Source organism: Miniopterus schreibersii (assembly GCF_964146895.1).
Source record: "Miniopterus schreibersii genome assembly, chromosome: 13".
NCBI lineage: Eukaryota > Metazoa > Chordata > Mammalia > Chiroptera > Miniopteridae > Miniopterus > Miniopterus schreibersii.
Window position 1 is genome coordinate 6,048,708 of NC_138113.1, and position 17,790 is coordinate 6,066,497.

General features: G+C 45.6%; 1 protein-coding gene across 1 annotated transcript; it reads left to right on the forward strand.

Moving 5' to 3' along the window:
- Positions 1–16,785: 16,785 nt before the first annotated feature.
- On the forward strand, positions 16,786–17,361 carry MSGN1 (mesogenin 1; the record flags this gene model as incomplete). Its single annotated transcript, XM_081156414.1, has 1 exon — positions 16,786–17,361. The coding sequence occupies one exon, from the start codon at positions 16,786–16,788 to the stop codon at positions 17,359–17,361; it is 576 nt and encodes a 191-aa protein (XP_081012540.1).
- Between the last annotated feature and the right edge of the window lie 429 nt (positions 17,362–17,790).

The following is a 17,790-nucleotide window of genomic DNA, read 5'->3' on the forward strand; positions in this document are numbered from 1 at the left end:
AAATGTTTACTATCATTCCCACCCACTTCCTAGTTTTTCAGATTCTTCACATTTGCTCCACAGAAACTCTGAAAGGCAGGCCCTTTAATTCCCTATTTATATATGAGGCTAAGAGAAGCTAAGGAACTTATCCAAGGTCAACATAAGCAGCAGGAACTAGGAGTCTAACTCCACAGCTTCTTTGGCAAAAATTAAGGCTTCTGTATATTCCACATTTATCTAAGTTTATGGCACTTCTAAGAAACCACCTGTCAGAGAGATGCATTGACCTCTCCTAATCTGATTTCTGGAAAACAGGCCACTAAAAGTAGTTCAGCGTCCCAGAAAAGCAAGAAATGATCATAAAAGTTACATGGGAAGGCTGGGCATTTGAGTGTGTGAAGAAGGAGTGAGAGGCGAGGGCATCTAGGGAACCAAAGCTCCCAGAAGGTTCATCTCTGTCCTTCAAAGCTCCAGCCACTAGAGCCAGATGTCCCAGGACGAGATCATCTGGGAGTTCTCAGTGGGGCATCCATTAAGAGTGTCTCCTTTTTGGCACTTATTTCTGACTTGAATCACCTTTGCACAGTGTCTGCAAGGGCTGAGCCTGTTATAATCAGTTAATTACATTTTTTACTAATCTTGAAAGCAACACCATGAAGTGTTGTGGCCACACAGTTGGTACTCACATCTCCCAGTTGTATTGCCACCTCCAAAGGACAAGTATCATTGCTTCTTGCAGGAACTACTAAAAGCACCTTCTAATTGATCTCCCTGCTTCAAAGCACTCGTGCCCTTCGTAGTGCACACACCAGCCAGACAGACAAATCTATAGAAGATGCAAACCACACTCTGACACCACCTGCTTCTTCCATGCAGAAGCTTCCCATCACACCTGGTGTAAATCCCAAAGCCTTTGACAGAGCCTGCGGGGTCCCCCGTGACAGAGCCTTGCCTGTCTCCCTAACCTCATCTCTGCATTCTTCCCCCACCTCATCTTACTGCAGTGGTGCTATCTGTATTTCATTTCCTTCAACACACCAAGCTCACTCCACATATTGGCTCCTGAACTTACTGTTCCATCTGCCTGAATTTCTCACAGATTTTGGGTAGTAAGCTCCTTATTGCCATTCAGCGAGTACTTTCGTGGCGATGCTATGTCACCACCTCCCTACTCTGACTCCCGAGCCTCTGCTTTCGCCTCTTATCTGGAGTTATTCTCTTCACAAATTATTAGATTTGTTTGCCTCTTGTCACTACAGTAACAACATGAGAAGAATCTTCTTGTTCTTTGTCATATCCCCTGAGCTTTTAACCATGCGTAACACGTAGCACACACTTAATCCATCCGTATTGGATGAGTGAATGAATGAAGCTAAGCTTTGAACCCAGATCAGCCTAATGCCAAAACCCACATTTGACCACCAACATGCCACAATTTTTTATTGAATTCGTAAGATGGATCCAGTCCTGGGCTAGGCATGGCACAATGTACAAGGGAGTAATATCTAGTCTTGCCCTTCAAGATCTTTATCACTTATTTGTGAAACTAGACTCATTTTCACTTGAGATAAATAATACAACTAAGTGCTGGGTGAAGGGAGTGGCATCTGAGGGCATCGGAATGCAGAAGAGTGGTTGGTGAGCCCCCAGGTGGTCCTTAGAGACTTCCTAGGAGGCTTGAATGGTGGGTGCACTTTAGAGAGGGGGAGGGAAGACTATCCAGTTCTTGGGTAAGACTTAAAATCTGGTGAATTTACTCAAGAATGAGTAATAATGACAAGTATTTGAGGGCATTCCAGACTAGCAACATTTGTTAAATAGACCCTTTTGTCTGGAAAGTAACCCACCCATTACATACAAGTATAATTTTATGAAAAAACAAGGCCAACAAGGGACTAGGAAAGGAAGAAAAGGGTGAGGTTTTTAGATTTTAACTTGGGCTTGGGGTGGGGAGGGAGGGTGGACCAGGACCTGGCACACAGTGAGTGTCAGATACTGGGCATTGTATATGCTCAGGTATGGGTGGCAGAGGCCATATAAGAGTTTCTTAGAGGGCCACAGCTGCTCCTCATGAGGACTGCCCCTCAGAGGGGACCCCACCTCCAATTGTGGCTCCCAGTAAAGAGCAAGGAGATCCCTGAGAACTCGGTCACTAGCTAGTGAAGATGACTTACTATGCTCACAATTAACATCCATCCATCTATCTATCCATCCATGCATTTGTCCGTACATTTATTCAAAAAGCAGGCTCTCTATGCCAAGTAAATTGCAGGGTCTCATGTAAATTGCAGGGGCTATAGTAAGGCTTAGACAGTTCCCTTAAGAAACTCATGGTCTATCCACAAAGCAAACCACATGCTATTAAGATTTTATGACACGATATGCCAATAGTGTCTTAACTCTCTACTCACGTTTCCAGGTCTGGTTGAATGAAAACATTTATGGCATATTCAGGCTTGGCCACAAAATCACACCAAACCAAACCAAAAACACTGCATTGAAGGGAAAGACTATGCTAATCTTTCTTTCTCTCTAGCTCTTCCCAGAAAGGTGATAACGGAAGAGTTGGTCCCAACAGGGACACAGGCAAGGGATTTGCATTTTAAAGTTTGACAGATATTTATAGGTCTTTTGATCTCCCTTCTCCCCTCCACCCACCCACCCCTGGCCTTGCTGCCTCCCCCATCCCCCACCCATTAGTTCTCTACTTTGTACCAGATACAGATTTGAGAAATGATGGATCCAGGTCCAGAGGGCTCAGGTGCCCTGGTGTTGCGTGCTTATAGTCATGTAGCTACTATTTATTGACTACCAACATACACCCCTCTGAAAGTTTCCTTTATTATTTACCTTTTTGGTGGTGGTGGTGGTTGTTAAGGGAGGGAGAAAATGAGGCTCAGAGAGGTAAAATAACCTGCCCAGAAACACTGGTAAGTAGTGGAGATGGGATTAAAACCCAGGTCCGAGCGCCCCCAAACCTATGACCTTTTCATTAAGCCAGGCTGACTCCAGTCCACAAACCCGGCTATTATAGGTAGCTTCACTAAGATCCTTCCTGGAAGAGATTATCCTGCATTCCAGTTTTCTTGCTGGTGTTATTCTGGAAATAGCCCAATAAACGTCACACTTTGATTTACTCAGGACAGACTTGCAGCTGTCTTTTCCTTTGCAGCTCTTCTTGGTCTCTGAGGTTTTCCACTCCTTCTCCTGGTCTTCCACCCAGGCCACCGCAGCCCACAGCTGCACGCCTCGGTTTGGAACCGTCTTCTCCAGCCCCGTGGGATTTGCTGAAGAGAGCTGCTCTCTGACCCAAAGAAGGCCTGTTGGAAACAAGCTCAGAATCTCAGATGCTTACATTTTTGCAACTGGAGGGGATCCTAAAAACCATCTAGGAAACAGAAGTTCAGGAAATGTCTCACACCAGCTGACACCAGGTTTATTAGCACAGCACACATTTGCTGTGATAAATGTGAGAAAGAATGAGTCACATCAGCAGCTCCGCGTGCTGGGTGCTTGTCTTGTTAACCTTTGCCGCAAGCCAGTGAGGCACCAACTAATTATCCTCACGTCACAGATGAACTGGCTCAGTGAAATACTGGCTTAAGGCGCTACAGTAACTGTGGGACCAGGCTCTGAACTCACTGGACTGTGGATAGACAGCTCAGACCCTTCCTTTCCCACGGCCTGTGGTGGGGTTGACGAAGAGTGCAAACATCCCCTGGCCTGCGGAATTCGCTCCTGTGCCAAAGGGCAAAGAGCCAAAAGAATGAAGAGACAAGCTGATCATTTTGTGGGCTCACCGAGGTCAGGCCTATAAAATCATCTGGCATTTACCAACAACCTGAGGGCTTCCCCTGGGAAACAAGGACTACTTGTCTACCTGCAGCCTCTCCCCAGATTTTCTAAGACTGGTTATTACAAGCTAGAAGATTCTGCAAGTTCCCTTTGTCCTTGGAAGATCCACCCCCCACCCTCAAAGAGGGGGCCTTCAAAGTGTCAGATTGGGGGCCATAAGAAAGTCTTGCTGGTGCGAGTCTTCCTGTTGAGGTTGAGAGATCAGGTTCAAAGCTCAAGCCGCAGCTTCCTCACCTCCACTCCCCATCCCATCTCCAATCCCGAGAGGGAATGTTCCTTCCCTCCCCCCACTGAGGCTCCCTGTAAAAGCCTCTGGATTGTGCTGAGCTGGGGGTCAGATTGGGAGTTTGAGGCATCTTTTCTGCTCTCTGCGGATAGACCCTAACCTCATGGCAGAGGCTCCTGGGAAGGTGCCTCTCCAGAAGGAGTGGCTGTGGAAGCAGACATCTCTTCTGAGCACACAGGGTGGATGCTAAATGAGATATACCCACACATACCTATCAGGAGGATAGACTCTCACCAGTGCCATTAAGTTGTGCCTGGAGGGACACCTTTGACCGCAGTACCTGTGCAAACTTTTCTGCATGTTGATACTACCCATTCTGGAGCAAGTAGTTGACCTGCTAATGACAGTGTTACTAAAGGTCCCAACGTGGCCTCATTTTGCTAGCTTGCCAGTGATGACATGTTCTCTTTTTAGAGAGCACTCATCATTGTTAGCAATCCAGCCAGCAGCTTTTAGCCCTTTGAGTGATAAAAACCTGTATAACTTTATGAAATTTATACATCTCCTTACCAGTAAAATATACATGGGCACATACATGATATTGTTGCATATTGTATTGGACACTTGAAGCCCATTCCAGACCTCTACCACATTGCAGACCGCCGTTCTAGAGTGAGCACCCTGGTCCAGGGACCTGGTCCGGTGTCCTGAACGCCTCCAGAATGCAGTGGAGTTTCTGGTAGATAATAGATACAGTACTTGGGAAATGTGTTGCAAGTTGAATGCATTAATCAATCTGGAAGCAAGTTTATGAGAGCAAAGCTGCCTTGGTGGTACCCTGGCCCAGTACGAATGACATTGAGTGACACTGTGCATGGTCAGATGGGCTTTGGGTCCCACTTAGAAAAACTGCTGTAGGTCACAGAGGGATGTGGGGGGCTGTGGAAAAGAAGGAAAGTAATGGTATTTGGGGGACACAGATCCATTAACCATAGCACGGTCAGATAATAAGTCAGTCTCTATCCCCCCACCTCCCCTAAGCCCTCCTCTCCCTCTTTTATTCTGTCTTCCTCTTACTCTACTGTGGCTATCAAGAGCTTTTGAAAGTATAAAGAGCTTTCGATCAGTGTTCAGAATGGCCAAAGGTTAGCCTCCAGAGATTTTTTATTTTATTTTTGCTGGAATCACTACTATGGCAGAGGTTAGTCACCACGCAGGCAGGAGCCACAGAACAGGTACTTTAGGTGGTAATGAGATGAGTCCAAGCCCACAGAGCCCTTCTGTTGTGCTCACAGAGGGGAAACCAACAGAACAGCCCAGGACCTGAGCTGTTGTTTCAGTCTCTATATTTCAAGTGCATCTCCCCAAAGGACATATAATTGAACAGAAGATGCCAAGGCTGCCTCTAGCCATAGATTATGGAAAGCCTTCTGAGACTGCCTTTCAGAGGCACAAGGATGACCATTTGCACCTGGGATTTTCAAATGCAGTTTCCTGGACTGGGATTCATGAGCAGTGGGAACATCACCCATGGAGCTGTGTGAATCGTGAATGTCATGGATCCTGTCTCAGAAGGTTTGGGGTGAGCCCAGGAAACTCTATGCTTTTAAAACAGAAAATTCTGATGGGAAATAAGCTTTGGAAACCCTACAAGAACTGTAGCACCATATTTATCTGTTCAGTCCTCCAAATGGCTGATGTCAAAAATTCCCATCTTAGATCTGGGTATGGATGCCTCCAGGCCTTTTCCCTGTAATTTTATTTCAAGACCCAGTTTGCGGTCACTTTTTCCAGGAAGTCTTCTTGGGTCATCCAACAAAAATCTATCTCTCCTTTCCCTCTCCTCCCATGGCACATTTTCAGTGTCTTTATAACAGTTTATAATATGACCTCCCTACTCATGACATTTATTCACCAATACTATGCAATGGAAATACAATGCCAGTCACATATAAAATTTTTGATTTTCTAGTAGCCATGTTTTTTTCAATTACAGTTTACATTAAGTATTATTCTGTATTAGTTTCAGATGTACAACATAGTGGTTAGACAATCGTGTACTTTACAGAGTGACTCCCCCAATATTTTAAGCACCGTCCTGGCCCCATACATAGTTATTACAATATTATTGACTATTTCCTATGCTGTACTTTACATCCCTGTGACTATTCTATAATTACCAATTTGTACTTCTGAATCCTTTCACCTTTTTCGCCCAGTCCCCTAACCTCCCTCCTCCCTGTCAACTGTCAATCTATGACTATTTCTATTTTGTTTGTTTATTATGTTCTTTAGATACCACATATAAGTGAAATCATATGGTATTTGTCTTTCTCTCTCTGACTTATTTCATTTACCATAATGCCCTCTAAGTCCATCCATACTGTAGCAAAAGGTAAGATTTCATTCTTTTTTTATGACTGAGAAGTATTCCATTATGTAAAAATACCACAGCTTTTTTATCCATTCATCTACTAATGGGCACTTAGGCTGCTTCCAAATCTTGGCTATTGTAAATAACTCTGTAATGAGCATGGAGGTGCATATATTTTTTCAAATTAATGTTTTGGGTTTCTTTGGCTATATTCCCAGAAGTGGAATCACTGAGTCATAGTCTGGTAGCCATATTTTTTAAATGGAGCTGGTAAAGTTAATTTTACTAACATGTTTGCTAATGTTTGATGTGTAAACATTGTAAGATAATGTTTGATTTAACTCAGTATACCCAAAATGTTACTTCAACATGCAATCAATATAAATATCATCCATGAGATAGTTTACATTTTTTTAACCATACTATTTGAAATTTGTTGTGTGTTTGACACTGACAGCACATCTCAGCTTTGACTGGCCACATTTCACCAGCTGACAGCCACATGTGGCCAGTGGAGGCCATATTGGGTTAGTACAGTTCTGGTTCTTCGAGTGCAAGTCTATGATTTTTGCTTTTGCTTTAAGTTCTTCAGACAGGGGAGGTCCACTCCCTGGAGCCAGTATAGGTGCTTAGAAAGTATTTGAGTAGATTCAAATGTGATTCTTCCTGGACAGTGTCCTTTGATGGCTTTTTGGTTGGTTGGTTGATTGGTTGGTTGGTTGGTTTTCTATCTGAAGGCACAGAATCTCTGGAGAAAGGCATAGTATCAGTTTCAAGGAAGGGGAGAGAAATCCAGAGCAGGTTTCAAGAGTGGGGGCTGGAAGAACCCCAGGACACAGGCCATTCATTAACAGGAGCAGAAGGCAGTGCCACCCAAGGGGCAGATGCCAGAGTGCACTGTGGGATCAGACACAGTAAACGTGAAGCTGTGGTGACTCTGAACCGTGTGCTCAGCCTCCCCTCTGCAGGTTACCTTGTGCTGCCTGAAAAGCACAGACTGCCAAAGGATTTATTTGGGGTATAATGTGATCAGTTAAGTCCATAAAAAGAGCTACAGCAAGAACATGTTCTCAGCAAAGATTTTTTTCTGGAAACAGGTTGAGCTAGTTATACCATGACCACAGGCTTCCCATGAGAGTTTACTGGCTTACCTCATAATTCATCCATAGTTGAGTTTGTCAAAAAAGAATTGTCTGCAAGACAGTGCCCACAGATATATGATCATGGCTTTCCAGGAAAGAGCTATCTTTTAAGGAAATCAGAGTTCAAAGCCCTTTCTCTAGGTTCTCTTGAGGTCAAATAATCAATGTATAGAAGTATAAGGACTGAAGTTTGAAACTCCCCAGGTGGAGGTCACTAACAGTATACTAAGTTTCAACTAGCTAGGTAAGGAGGGTCAGACGCTGGGCTGGATCCTGTCATTCCCAGATGAGGATCAGGATACGGTGGCAAGGACCCAGCCTTTGGAGAGGAACACTCTTTCTTCAAATGTCAGTTAACCCACTTATTTGGAACATCCATATATTAGAAGTCTTAATTTGTACACTTCCTAAAAGGGACTTTTGGTGGTTTATTCAAAGCATTGTAACAAGTGGTTAAGGCCTTGGACCACTAGCATGTGACCTCAAGCAAGGTACTTTACCTCTTTTAGGCACCAGTTCTTCACATGAAATATGGGTGGTAACAGTTCCCACCTCCCAGGGCTATGTGTTGATTACACTGAGATAAAGTACTAATCAGTGCATGGAAAGGGCTCCGTAAAAGTTCATAATGACTTGAAAATGAAACCCAACATAAAACAGGATAATTTAAAGTAGAAAAGTGAGTTTAAAAGAGTAGAGAAATAGATATTCTCAAGTAAGTGGGTGCTGAATACACATCGTTGCACAGGAAGTGATAGGCAGCTGAGGGTAATTAGAAGAAGGGAAGCCTCTCCTTTTAGTCCCCAACTCATAGTCTAGTTGAGTGGCCTGCACCCCAGGAGGAAAACCTTGTGTTAGCCTGTGTAGCACCCTCTATAAGCATAATAGAGGCCACCAAGAAGTTGACCGATAGAGGAGACCAGAAAGCAAGCAGAATTTGGATAGACGGTGGGGGAGCACCTCCCACCCTAGGCAGAAGGCCTGTACTGCCAAAGCATAGCAGTGGGGTGAGCCGCCTGTCTCCCAAGGAGATCGGCAAGGAGCAGCCCAGGCTGTAGGGATGGGAAAGGTGAGGACGAGACAGGAGCTTTGGTGACAAGCAAGATGGGCAACGAGTATCAAAAGGGAAAGCAGGACAAGGGCTCATCAGCAGGCACAGCCCTACAGCACTGAAAGAAAGATCTACAATCCATAAAACGGCAACAGCTTGCAGTGTGGAGAAGAGATGGGAGGGAAATGGAGGGAGCAGGGAATTTATCTCTAATCCCATTGTCTGTTCCTTGGCACAGACACTCCTGGGGCTCACCAGCTCTGCCAAGAACAGTATTCTGCAGCGCCTGTCACAAATGTTGATGACTGAAAGGGTTGTGCACCCTCTAAGACTCTGCTTCCCATTCCTAAGAATATCTAGGAAAGGCTCGTTTAAGACACTTCCCTTCCCTCTGTCTGGCTTTCTCACTTGTACTTACCATACCTGGTCTTCCTGTAAGGAGTCAATAGATTACGTCTTCAGAATGTTTTGAGCTACAAGAAGGGAGAACATTGCACACACACGTCCAGGCACAGTTATTTTCACAGGATTCCATTTCCTCTGTTCGCTTTCAATCCATCTCCTGGTAACAGCTGTCTGACTCCCTAAAGCCAGCAACAGCTGCAATAATGAGCCCACCATTTGAGCCAGGGGATGACATAGGCCCAGCCCCGAGGTGCAGCTGTTCTTTAAAGCCTGATGTCTTGGCCCTCCCTATGGCGTGGTCAACAAAGAGAGCCATTCATTAACCCCCAATGTTTCTAGTTTTCACGAATTCCTTTTACCAGGGGTATAATCTCTTCATTCTGCCACTTATTGGTAGTTTTACCATAAGGAATCATAGGATGCCTCCCTGAATTTAGTTTCCAACTCCAATGGAGATACCATAATCCACATCATGAGGGTGTTGTGAAGTTCCCAAGATATAATAGATATGAAAATCTTTTACAAACTATAAGGCACTGCTCCTGAAGTAGTTTTTATTAAGGTCCTTGTTCCTGAGTTTAACAAGTGAAAAAAATTACTGAACAATACAGGACAGTGAAATAAACTCTCTGAATTGACCTGCCACATAAGTAGTCACTGAGGAGCAGAGGTCAGAGAGTTTCTGGAGAAGGCACTTGGCCTGAATTAAGGCACTGGTAGAATCTGAGAGGTTAAAGGAGAGGGAGGGACATTTGGGTGAGGGACACACGCAGCCCAGGAAAAGGCCAAGAAAAGAAAATGTGTTCAAGGGGCAGTGTAGAGCCTTCCTGGAATGGGGTAGAGAATGGGCCTGGGGAATATGGGCACATAAAGTTTGAAGGGTCATGATGGGCTGGACCAAGGATAGCCTTCATGGTAGGCAGAGACTATCAGGAGAGGTTTTAATAGCATGGAAAAGTTGAGTTATAGAGATCATCCTGCTCCCTGAGTTCTGTGATTTATCCCTATTTAATAGTGAAGACAAAGGGTCCTGTACTCTTGGCTTCCAGGTGCCAGGCTCAGTAGCTCTTGGACCCATGCAGGTCTTTAACTGCCCAAGTCAGCAGCTCCCAACTTCCCTGCTCATTAAAAAAGGGATTACCTGGCTCCAGTCTAGATTTTCCAAATCAGAATTCCTGGAGAAGGGGCACAGGAATCACCCTTTTGAAAATAATCTTTCCTCTCTCCCCAGGTGTTCTTGTCCTCGTGGAATTGTGGGGATGCTGTGCATGTGACCTAGATGACTCCCAGTGCCAGGAGCCTCACCCATGGGCTTTCTACCTGCTGGAGAGAGATGGTGACTTCTCAGTCTACAGAGGGCTGAGAAGAGTCACTCAATGCTCTGTCCTCCACCAAAATGCGATGGAAAGACTGGAACTTTCTTAAGGAACAACTTTTCCTCTTTAATCTTTCTCATTGCCCTACCCTGAATCTCCTTCCCATTTCTTTCTACCCCACGCAAGCTAAATGCAGAGCTCCAACAGGACTCAGCAACCCTCATGTCCTACTGTCAGTACCCTACTGTCTTAACAAGAGTAGTCCCTCCCATCACCTTCCTTCCCCCTCTCTCTCCTTCCCTCCCTCCCTTCCTTTCCTCTTTTCCTTCCTTCCCTCCCTCACTCCCCCATCATCTTCCTTCCCTCCCTCCCTCCCCCATCACCTTCCTTCCTTCCCTCACTCCCCCATCACCTTCCCTCCCTCCCTCCCTCCCTCCCCCATCACCTTCCTTCCTTCCCTCCTTCCCACCCTCAGTCTTTGTCTTTTCTTTATTTTTAAATAAGTTTACTACCCAGATGTTTTGATTCAACTTGAGGGCAACTGTGATTTTTGAGTCTTTTTCCTCTATTCATGGACCTACTCGGGTCAGCCTCACCTAGTCACTGCTTTTAAAATTTAAATTTTAAATTAATATCTTTTTAAAATTTAGGAAATATTGACAAGTATAATGAGTAAGATCCCCTACCAATGACTGGATGCTCACTGTATCTGAAGACAGCTACCGTGAAGTGTCTTACAGGCATAAATCTTCACAAGACTCCTGGGAGGTAGGCACTGGTGTTACCCCGTTTTACAAATAGAGAAACAGACACAGAGAAACTGAGTTATCTTATGATCACATAGTTAACGAAAGTAGAAGGGTCCAGGTTTGAACCCAGGAACCCTCGCTCCGAAACCTGAGCTTCTAACCATGGCACAGACTGACCCTCAAGAATAAAGTCAGAGGCATGATGGGAAAAACGACCTTCAGTTTCTTTCTCCAGGAATAACCACCCTTAAACACGTCGTATTTTCTATGAAAAAAACGTAATCGGATCAGAGTATTAAGTTTGCAGTCCTGGTTATAGATTCTCAGATTATATTTCCTATATTATGTGTTCATAAATATGAACTTCATCAACTACATAGTATTCCATCACGTGGAGAGGACATCATTTATGTCATCACTCTTCTGCTGTTAAATCTCGAGGTGGTTTCTGATTTTTTACTATCATAATACTATGACGAATATTCTTGTTCATAAATTTTGACCGTAGCTGTTCAGTTCTATAGAGCAAAACCCTTGTGTCGAAGCTATTTTTAAGTCTGAGTGCATTCTGGGAATCAGGATATTTTAGAACTCTCACCAGCCGACCCACAAGCAGTGTGTGAGGGGCCATGTCCTCATCCTGTCGCCGGGCTGCCAGCTAGGGAAGTGAAAATGGCCCGCTGGTAGTTCCTGTTTACGCGGCTGGTCACTGGCCAGCCGGCCGGCTCCCCACCCTTCTTACCACCCGTGCTGCTTTGCCAGCTGTTTCATGCTCTTGTTCTTTTTGCCAGTGGTGAGCTCCTGTGTTTCTTATCCCTGTGAGTCCTTCATAGCCGTCACCTTTGACTCTCATATTTGTGAGAAATATTTTCCCAAGTTTGGCCTTTGTTGAGCATCTGCATTTAGATGCTAATTAACTTACAAGTATGGAGATCTGAATAAAAATGGTCCAGCACGGAGGCCAGTGTTTCCGAACATAAGCAGGCTTATCAGGCAGATATCTGACTGAAAACATCTGTAGTAGTCATTTTACTACCAGGAGTTTCCAAGGCTTGGTTACTGACCTGGGAGGGACTAAAGAAGTAACTTTGCACTTTTCTGCTTTCCAGGCTGGAAAAAACAGGGAAGTCCTTGGAGAACAGCTTCAGTGCAAATTGCTTTCAACTTTTTTGACACGGGTATTAAAACGCCACCCCAAATACCAGTGGTAATAAAGAATCCAACTTAAAAGGGGGAGTAGGTGTAAATGTAACACGAGAGTTTTTTTGAATCTTGCTGGCCAGTTGCTGAAGAATCAGTGGTGAAGCACCCAGTGGTGCCTCCCCTCCCTAGTCTGGGGGAAACCGGGCTACTGGGGACTAAATGTTGAGATGAGATTTTTTGAACCAAGAGGAACTGCTCATATTTTCTTGGAATAAGAATCATCCCCACATCCTGCCCTGTTGCTCTCAAGGGAAATCAGCTCCCACTTCTTCTGTTTTTTACCCTGGTCCCTGTTCTCATGTTCCTCTGCCCTACCCAGTGCCTTCTCCTCTCTGCTATCCTCCTGTTGTCCACAGAATGGCCCATTTTGTGCAGCCGTGATGACTGGACACTCCCCACCCGCACCCCTACCCCCAAACATGTTTAGTCATATTTTCAAAAGAGAAGGAGTCTTATATTCTGATCAGAAACCATAGGGGTGTCACAGGGACAAGGCTACCTGTAAATAGATTATTTTTAGGGAAAGCCACACACACTCCCCTAGCCCCACAAGAATTATCTGGTTTTTGGTTGCATGTTAGTTGGGTGCCAAGATTGTGTGATGCATGAAAAGGTGCAGTTTTTGAACTTAGTCCTGTGTTCAAACACTGGGTCTATCCCTTTCCCGGCAGGAAGATCCAGGGTCCGGTCAGGCGGAGGCTGGTTTGACCAGTGGGGTGGTGTGGCTGTGGCTGTGGCTGGTTAGAGGGACTGTGGAGTACGCAAAGGTCAGGGAGTGTGTAGACCCTAATGGCCAAAGACAGCTATAGACACCAGGGTACACTGAGCGTTTGCGTGATGCGCTCAGAGTTGGAGGCAGTGAGCACAGGAAGTGGCTGCGTTACTGCAACTGACTCGGTGTGTCAACCGCAGAGGTACTGGGTGAGGCTGTGGCCTTGAGGGGAGAAGCTGTGTCCATTGACCTTGGATGAGGTCCTTAGCATCTGAGTTTTACTTCTCTTGTAAGGTGAAGACGATACATACCTTATCGAATTATATGGAGGATTGCATGAGATCACGTATACAAGGCTCTCATCTTTAGCACCTAGCACAGAGTAAGTGCTGTAAGTACTCAAAAAAGGAAAGCGTTCTGATATTAATACATAAAAATATTTTATTTGTGAGAGAATAAGATATTTTTTCTAAAATTTTCAATTATAGGAAAATGTGCCTGAATACCAACCTTACCTGCTGTTAAGATGATTGAGTGGCCTCAGGCCAGGGAAAGCACTAGAAAGTGGTAGGGGAAACAGATGCCTTCTGTCCTGGAGCTGTGGACCCAAAGTTGTTAAACAACCTTAGGATGTGAACAAGGGCCCCTTTCAAAGCCCTCCCTCCCCTCCTCCTCCCTCTTGATAGAGAATCATTCGCTGGAGTCTGGCCCTCCGGAGTCAGACTGCCTGGGTCTAAAGCATGGCTCCTCCACTTTTTAGTCATGACTTCTAACAACTTTTTCAACTTCTCTACGCCTTCATTTCTTATGTAAGATGGGAACAAAATTAGTGCTTTCTTTAAAGGATTTTTATAAGATTCCAATGGAATGAATCATCCAAAGCACTTAGCACTGAATAAGCTTGTTAGTATTGCTACCATTGCTGGGATAACTGGTGTGGCCATGACGGGTGCCTCTGTGGATCATACACACAGCTCTCCCTACAGACTGTAAGAACTGGGCCTGCCCACTAATTGGAGCAGAGAAGTTATGTGGCTGCTAATCTATCTCACCATTTAATTTAGGAAAGAAGACAGAAAGTCTAAACCTACTGCCCCTTTTTAGCCCCTGCAGTGACCACCAATCTCAGGTGCTCTGTATACACAAGATTGAATGGTAGCAATCAGTCTGTCTTCCTGTTTTTACTGAGTTACAGCTAAAGCTTGAATTTAGGCTTCAAGAACACTACAGGGACCATCATGCTGATGCCTCTAACTATTCTCAGGTGTTCCAGCCAGTGGTTAAAAGTCTGGCCCAGGGAAGCCTGCCCAGGTTTGAATCCTGGGCTACCATCATTAGGCCTTAGGTGTGGGGTCTTGGGCAAGTTACTTAACCCTTCCATGCCTCAGTTTCTTATTAGTACAACAGTATTGGTGAGGATAATAGCTCCTACTTCTTAGGGTTGTTATGAGGGTTAATGTGAGTTAATCTATGTCAAGCACCTGGAATCATATCGCAGCCTCGGCCTGCAGGCCTGGTCTGTTTACCAGACCTCCACCAGCAGCTGGGGCAATGGCTCCCATGTTCTGCTGTCCTGTACCTCCATTCCCACAGATAAGCAGAGTGCTTCACGGAGACAAGCAGGGTAAATGCAAGTCTGGTTCTGGTTTATTTCTTACTGGAGAACGACAGCTTCCATTGGCAAACATGGAAACCAGGCAGTGTCCTTGTCCTAAGAACAGGTTTTGGGGACTAGCAATGGTGGGTGACTGAGGTCAGCGGTAGGGACCTCAGTATCAGTAGGTAGTTCTGATACTGGTGACAAGAGCAAAGCCAACATTTATTTTCTACCATGTCCCAAGGATTTGGCAGATACTATCTCATTTAGAAAATGAAACTTCTGAAAATAGAAGTTTAAGAAATTAGCAGCTTTAGAAAGAAGCTATAGAAAAAGAAAAAGAGCTATGGAGTCTGAGAGAAGTAATATTATATGGAAAACTGAAGTTTAGAATAGGGACTGAAAGCCAACTATAACAGTGGCTACCACAGCCACCTCGAGTCTACTGAGAGTCCCCTTGTTTTTGAGTCACAGTTAGGTCCCCTGCCTCTACTACAACCAACTGAAATAGAAAAATATAGATTTTTTTTTTCTTAAAGGTGGACTTTTGGGTCTTACAAGGAATCTTGGCTTGACCACTTCCTCCCAGGCAAATCTTAACTGCGTCTTTTAACCTCTTAGAGCCTTAGTACTTTCATCTGTAAAATGTTTTTTAAAAATTAACGTTAATTATATGTAAATTTCCTTGAATAGTGTCAGCAGACTCTAGGCTTCCCAATGAGAGCTGAAGGACAAGAAATGGGAGGGGAAAGGAGAATCACTTATTACATTTATTGTGTTCTATTAACGTTATTCTGCCAGATAGGGCTTAGGGTGCTTTAGTAAATAGCAAACATAAGAGGATTCCTCTCCAGAGTCCCTGAGTGAGCGTTTTCTTCCCTGAGCCTACCTAATTAAAAATTACCATCAATGTTTTAATTATACCATTGATAGTTCTTTTCAATAATTGCAAAGGGGCCTTAACCATGTTACAGGACACGCCGATATTACTCTGGAATGTAATGCGCTGTGTTTCTGATATTAATACTAATTTGTAGGCTTAGTTACATGGAGAAAAAGTGACATTCATGGGACAAATGGGGACTCCGAGAAAACCTTTTCCGAAACACAGGTCTATGTCACAGCACGTAGGAAGTGAAGCAAACTAGCAGGACCATCCAACTTAACACATTCCCTGGCATTTGGAGCTATGGTGGGGAAAACAGGCAGGCTCCCCAGTTAATTTCACACTTCCTCTATACATTTCAAAAACAAGGTGTGACTCCGCAGCCCAGCCCAATGGAAAAAAAAAACAACCTTCAGAAGGCTGACTGCCAGGTACTCTGCAAACCCCCTGCCCTGCCTTAGAGGAGCCTTCTTTCCTGGTGTCTGTTTGCTGTGACAAATCCCAACCTGCTCAGGGAAAGCAAGGGCTTTAAGCTTCTTGAAAGATGTTTCCTGCACATTAAGGCTCTGGATTTACCAGAGCTGCTGGCCTTTGTCATTCTGACTGTAGGCTTGTCTGCGCTCTACAAAACCTAGGGGAAATTTATTAAAGAGGGAGAAGGGGAGGAACCTGGCATCCACCGTGTCCACTGTGGACTGTCTTCCCAACAGCCCTGTGAAATAAGGGTTTGTTGTGCGCGTTTGACATATGAGGGAATCTGAGCTCAGAGGGGTTACCTCCTCCCCAGACCACGCCGTTTCTCCAGCAGTGCACCCATGTGCTCTGAACCGTCTAGGCGGTTTTGGTGGAGGGGATGGAGGCCCGCTGGGGCGCTCGGCTACTCTCCTCTAGGCCCCTGGGCCCACCTCCTGGCTGCAGGCTGCCCCAGGTTTGTTTTCTTTGGCTCCCTCTTTAATGAGTTCCACAGGACAATGCTAAGTCTAGTTATGCAGCCTTAATTGGTTTAGTTACAACAAGATAATTCCTTTTTTCTTCTCTTAGAGGCCTTTCTGTTTAAAGCCGTTTTAGCTGGAAGATGCTAATTATCAATGAGGAGAAAGTGACACCTGAAGAGTTCATCTTCCATCTTGGTCCTTGCCTTCTCCTTTGAACTCCCTCTCTCCGGCCCTCTTTCCCACTTCATCACTCGTCCCCCACCATCATAAAAGAGAGCTCTGCCCGGGCGGGCGGCAGAACTTTCTTTCTCACTTGCCAGGGAGTCGTTCCCTCCGCAGCTGTCTCACAGGCATGGACAACCTGCGCGAGACCTTCCTCGGCCTGGAGGATGGCTTGGGCTCTGACAGCCCTGGCCTGCTGTCCTCCTGGGACTGGAAACACAGGGCAGCACCCTTTGAGCTGAACCAGGCTTCGCCCACTCAGAGCCTGTCGCCGGCCCCGTCGCTGGAGTCTTACACCTCTTCCTGTCCGGCTGTGGCTGGGCTGCCCTGTGGGCATGGAGGTGCCAGCAACGAGGGCAGTGATGGCTGCAGCGGCCATGGCACTGGTGGCCTGGTAGAGGTGGACTACAATATGTTAGCTTTCCCACCTGCCTACCTGCAGGGCGCTGGGGGCCCCAAGGCCCAGAAGGGCACCAAAGTCAGGATGTCTGTCCAGCGGAGACGGAAGGCCAGCGAGAGGGAGAAGCTCCGGATGAGGACCTTGGCAGATGCTCTGCACACCCTCCGGAATTACCTGCCACCCATCTACAGCCAGAGGGGCCAGCCACTCACCAAGATCCAGACGCTGAAGTACACCATCAAGTACATCGGAGAACTCACTGACCTCCTCAACAGCGGGAGGGAGCCCCGGCCCCAGAGCGCCTGAGCCCCGGGGACTCCACTGTCCAGCTCCCTGGACCCACAGCACACAGTATGTTTATCTAGTCAGCGTGGTGACCTTGTTGCTGGGAAAGGGAGTTCCCACTGGACTTGGTGGAACCGCCAGACGAGCAGGTACTTTGCTTCCAGTTTTCCCACCACTTCTCAGGAGTCTCACCCTTTGCAAAGACACGGGATCAGTTTGCCTTTCTCGGTCTGTTCAAGTTATTTTAAAGGGTCAATGATCTTAAATGCAGTCTTTCAATAATGTGAAATTGCTACAGTTCATCTTCTCTGGTCCTTTTGGTGTTGGGAGTTTGCTTTCTGTTGCTAACTAACCAGTATTTTGTACAGGATCCAGGGTGACACCTGGATTCTTTCTTAGAAAGTTCTGTGTTGAGTAAAGAGCACATCTGTGTGTGTGTGTGTGTGTGTG